Consider the following 5,237-nt stretch of genomic DNA (forward strand, 5'->3'; position numbering starts at 1 on the left):
TGTTGAGGTAAAAAACAAGTGTAAGTTCTATAGTCGATCAAACAGTCAACAATATTAGAAGTCAGATACATGTAATCCATGACAACTGTGCACCAATTTCAAAATAACTGTTGTTAGATTATATTTAAAATGATCTCTTTCTAATGATTGTACACATAGGTATGTAACATATACGTATAGGCTATAAAGCTCAAACAAATCTGTTGAAGGTGGGTGTGGCAGCTGTCAGTGGTTGCAAATATTTATTACTTATTTCAACTACATTCATTCAGAGAACCTTGAAATAAACAAGTCAAAAGGTTATGTAAGCATCTTATAGTTTAGATGTACATCTACAGAACTGAGAACTAGAGAATTTTCATAGCACGTTGGTCACATGACAATACATTTGAAGTTTTAACTAGTTTTTTAAAGGTTTTTTTAAAATAAAGGACTTAAAATTTAGATAACATCATAATATATATTATGATCCTAATTTAATTCACATACATTGATAGTAACACAGAATTTAATTAAATTTTGAATGTAATACATTGAATTGTGCAGAAAAGTGTTTAAAGGGGAACCCACTGTGAAAGGGTTAAAGTAAATAACAAATGTGTGCAAAAACCATATATTTGTAGCTTTGTTTTGAATTTTATCAAATTTTGTGTATGCATGCAGGAAGTTTAAATATTTTTACTCCTCAAATAAAAATAAAAATTCTGAATATTTCAATTAGAATTTTATTATGTAGATGATGAGAGGAGAGAGATCAGACAACATTTTTTTTTGAACTTCATGATGTCATTTACTCCTGTAATACGATATATGAGATGCCAGGCTAGAAAGGGTTACTATATACTAAAATACATATTCCTATCATTTGTAGCTTTATTGATAAAGAATTATGAACATATAACTTGCAAAATAATAATTTAGGAATGACATTGATTAATTAACATGATCATTATTATTTTTATTTTTTTTTGTATCTTCACCAATATAGTAGATTTTTTGTTATGGCATAGTAACTTATGTTTTGCATTTTGATGCTACCATTTTGTAGGATCAAGAATATGACGACAAAAAAACATCTTTAATAGATCACTCCTTCCAAGAATCTTTATCAATTGATAGCATTGCAAAAGAACAGAAAAGTAAATCCACAAACCAAGATCTACTAGGTGACTTGGTTGATTTGACACCGGAAAACGAGTCAGGAGGTTTGTCTCTTTGATATAACTTATAATAATAAACTAAAAAAAAATTGGCTGCTTCCGAATGGTCATCTCCCTGTGGTCAGTGGTTGAGAATTGGGGATGGTTCTATGCTATGTGGACTACACATAGACAAACATACTTTGATGGGACTCCATAATTGAAGGGAAGAGAGTTGTGCTTTGGTTGATACTAAATTCCTCTATTGTGTAAATCAAATCAAACATTCAAATAATAGTGTCCGATCATAATAAGTAAATTCCTGTTACTCAATGAGTCTTTGTTGTCATAATTAGAGCTGGGTGATTTAATCAATTAATTGATATATTAGATTACCTTTGAGCAGAGATTACATCATCTAGTGTCTCATAAACTAATCAGTTAATCATATATGTAGTTAATTGATTAGTGTCATGAAAATTATCAACTAAGCAAAATTAGTTGTTCCACTTTTTATTCTCTTCAATTTTTCCAACAACCAATTAATTGAAATTACAATGAAACTGATTGTGTCAAAAATAATCGACTAAACAAACTTATGGTTCCCTGTTATTTACTGCTTTCATTAATTCCGACTATTCTAGTAATTGAAATATTGCCTTTATGTTTGGTTGTTGTTAAATAATTCCATAACTGTTTTCTTTCATGTTGTATGATCAGATGCAAATCTAATTGAGGGGTTCAAGGAAGCAGGCCCTAACTTTTTTTTTTCTTCAAAAATTAACATCAATATTATTTAATGTAAAAAAAAGCAGATGTGGATCTAGGGGGTCTAAATCTTCACCTCTATTTTTTTTAGGATTTTTTAACTGTTTTATTTACCCTCTCACTACAGGCAGGTCAAAGCGTGCATGTCATGACTTTTAGGGAGTTACATTCAAAACTTAATTAACCACTTTATTGTCATGATATACAAATAAACTTGGCTTAAAAACATAGTTAATAAATCACATTTTAATATTTTATAATTTTAAGTTCTTAATTTTATGAGGAAGTATTTAAAAAAATCCTCAACCTTGCCCGATTATGAGAATTGTGATATTTGCTCTCTAGGTACCCCTCTCTACTGTGATGTATTTACCACCCCTCTGAAAAGTACAGAATTTAACATAATTTATTCATTATAATATTTTTATTACTCAGGCAAAGCATAATTTATATAGCCTTCAATCTTATGTGGTTACAGAGCTACAAAATAGAAAATCAGACCCCACTTGCCATGCCCACTTGTCACATCCTTTCTTTCACAAATTGCTAACAGTTCTCTCTGACATTTCATACAGTATTATTGATCAGGTGGACATAACAGTTGGAAACCAATCGGAAAGTCAGTGTTTACTGTGACTTGATTACCACCTAGACTTGACAAAGGAATTTGATCAGAAGGTCAGTGACCACATAAATTTGACTGTATGATTCTAATTAAATAGTCAGTGTTTACTGTAATTTGGTGATCAAGTAAGCTTGAAAATACAAGTACAATCAGAAGGTCAATATATTCTGGAGCTTAATGACCAAGTAATTCTGACAATAGGAATCTTAAACAGAAGGTCAGTGTTTATTGTAAGGTGACTTGGTAGATGTTAGAATAGAAATCCAATTAGAAGGTTGATGACCAGGTAAACTTGATATTTAGAATCTAATCAAAAAGTTGGTGTTTACTGTAACCTGGTGACCTACATAGTCGTGAGAATAGGAACCTAATCAGAATAAACACTGCCCTTCTGATTAGATTCCTACTGTCAGATGTTAGTTTATTATTGTCACATCTACGTGTGTCACCAAGTTACAATAAACACTGCCCCCGTAACTTGGTGATCAGGTGGATGTGATAATCAGAAAGTCATTGGTTACTGTAACTGGATGATTAGGTAAATGTGATAACAGGAATCTACTGAGAAGTTCAGTGTTTATTTACTGTATCTTGGTGACCAGGCAAGCTTGATAATAGGAATCTGGTGGTGAGATTAGTCTTTGCTGTAAGTGAATCACAAGTTCTGTTGAACTTAAGACACTAGATTTTTTTTCTCTAATATCCTAACAGAAGATCAGTTTTTAAGGTAATGTACTGACCAGGAAGCCTTGACAATAGGAAGAATTAGAAGGTTTGTCTTTGGTTTGTCTAACTATTAATGTGTCAAGTAGATTTGTCACAAAGAAACCAGATGATTATTCACTGGCACTAGATAGTTTTCTAGATTTTATAGTTGCAAAATTATCAGAAATTTAGTCTTCTCAATATAAATAGGTGATAGGTAGACTTACACTAGGAAACTATATTGTAATTATGTGATCTGGTAGATATGATACTAAAACATTATCTGAAGATTAGTTTGTTCACTGTAACTGAGTGACCATGTGGAATTAACACTAGGAAACTAATCATAAGATTCTTCTGCCTGCTTTAATTGAGAAACCAGGTACATTTGAAATTAATAAATCAATTAGAAGGCCACTTTCCTTACTTTATCTAGATGACCATATACTTGACACTCAGAAACTAATTAGGAGATTAGTCTTTATTGTAACTAAGTAACCAGTTGTACTTGACCCTAGAAAAGCAAGTTAGCCATCATTCCCACTAATATTAACTTTATACTTAGAATTCTTTATTGTAAACTGTATCTCAGTTCCAATTTAACCATGTTGAATGTAGAATGATTTATCAGAGTTCATTTTCTGTTGATAAGTCAGTTATACAAGTTGTAAATTGAATATCAATTAATTGATAAATGTATTTTTTAAAACATATTGTTTCTTAATTTTTCATCACTGCTGTTGTATTATTTCTAAACAGGGTAAAAATGAATTAGGACTGTTATATTATTCAAAGCCTGAAAGCATGCTCTGGTCTTGAAGACAAGTGAAACTAATTTGAATGGACTCTGCTGATCCAAGATGAAGAGTGATCCTTTTTGAGCTACAGTGTTTGTGTTTGTTGACCGTTAAAGCTTTAGTGCTAACTTTGACTCCCAGTCAATCTTAATTTGAGAGTTTTAAATTTTGATGAAGAAAGCATCCTTTTACTTTCCCTAGTTCTTTGGTGTTTATTTTTCTCAACTGTCCTACAGTTTTCTCAGTCGTTATTGCCCTATGATTGTGTCTGTTCAATGTAGTTATGTATTTTATTTGTGCAGGTTATGTGTTTATGATCATCAATCCTGTTTTTAGAATACCTACTTTATGAACTTGTGGTCCTTCCATTTTCTTAAACTTTGGAAACATCAGAGAAACAGCCTTCCAACAAAACATAAGTTCTCTATCATAACAAGGTCACCATTACATCTTTCTAATAGCTTCTGTTACAGTTGTATGTCTAGCCTCTGTTTTTAACCCTATCTTGTCACTATTGAAGCAGAGCCTATTTGCTTACATGTATCAGTCTTATTAAGTCCTTGGCTTTGATTTTTCTTGTATGACCTGTCTCATCACTTTTCTTTCCTCATCAGTGACACAGGGCAGGTAAGACAGCAAAATATTTTGGAAACATATCTGAAGCTACAAGTCATTCCTGTATAGTTGTTTCCCTGAAGCACAAATATCATAAAGCAAAATGTACAAAATTTGTGTATATATATATATATATGTTTCTCAGTAATGTTTATTGTTTTTTTCTTTGATTAGCCAATGGAGACTTTGCAGATTTTTCACAGTTCCAAGGTGCCTCAGACACACAGCTTACAAAGTAAGTTACAATATGTTTAACCCTTTCACTGCAGGCAGGTCAAAGAGTGCATGTCATAACATTTTAGAGAGTTACTTTCAAAATTTTAGTAAATAACTTTACTGTTACTTGTATCGATGGAATTGACATCAAATCATAGTTTATAATTCAAATTTTGATATTATATATGTTTTAATTTCTTGGTTTAAAGGGAAATATAAAGAAACAAAATTGCTATATATTACTTTTTGTGTGTCACATAGCACTTCTTATTATCTTATGCCTCTGTTTATAATTTATCACACCTACCATATGATGTGGACAGTGATTAACGAATTAGTAAATCAAACTGGAGATATTGACAAGCTATAATG

General features: G+C 31.2%; 1 protein-coding gene across 1 annotated transcript in view; it reads left to right on the plus strand.

The window, feature by feature from the left end:
• LOC106473671 (clathrin interactor 1-like) overlaps window positions 1–4,884 on the plus strand; it is a gene marked incomplete at its 3' end in the record, with an annotated part of 28,052 nt that extends 23,168 nt beyond the window's left edge. The window contains exons 7-8 of the mRNA XM_013934350.1: window positions 1,049–1,205; window positions 4,824–4,884. Of these exons, the coding sequence (XP_013789804.1) occupies window positions 1,049–1,205; window positions 4,824–4,884 (218 nt within the window). The remainder of the gene's footprint in view (window positions 1–1,048; window positions 1,206–4,823) is intronic.
• Between the last annotated feature and the right edge of the window lie 353 nt (window positions 4,885–5,237).

The sequence above is a fragment of the Limulus polyphemus genome, unplaced genomic scaffold (assembly GCF_000517525.1).
Source record: "Limulus polyphemus unplaced genomic scaffold, Limulus_polyphemus-2.1.2 Scaffold6393, whole genome shotgun sequence".
Taxonomy (NCBI): domain Eukaryota; kingdom Metazoa; phylum Arthropoda; class Merostomata; order Xiphosura; family Limulidae; genus Limulus; species Limulus polyphemus.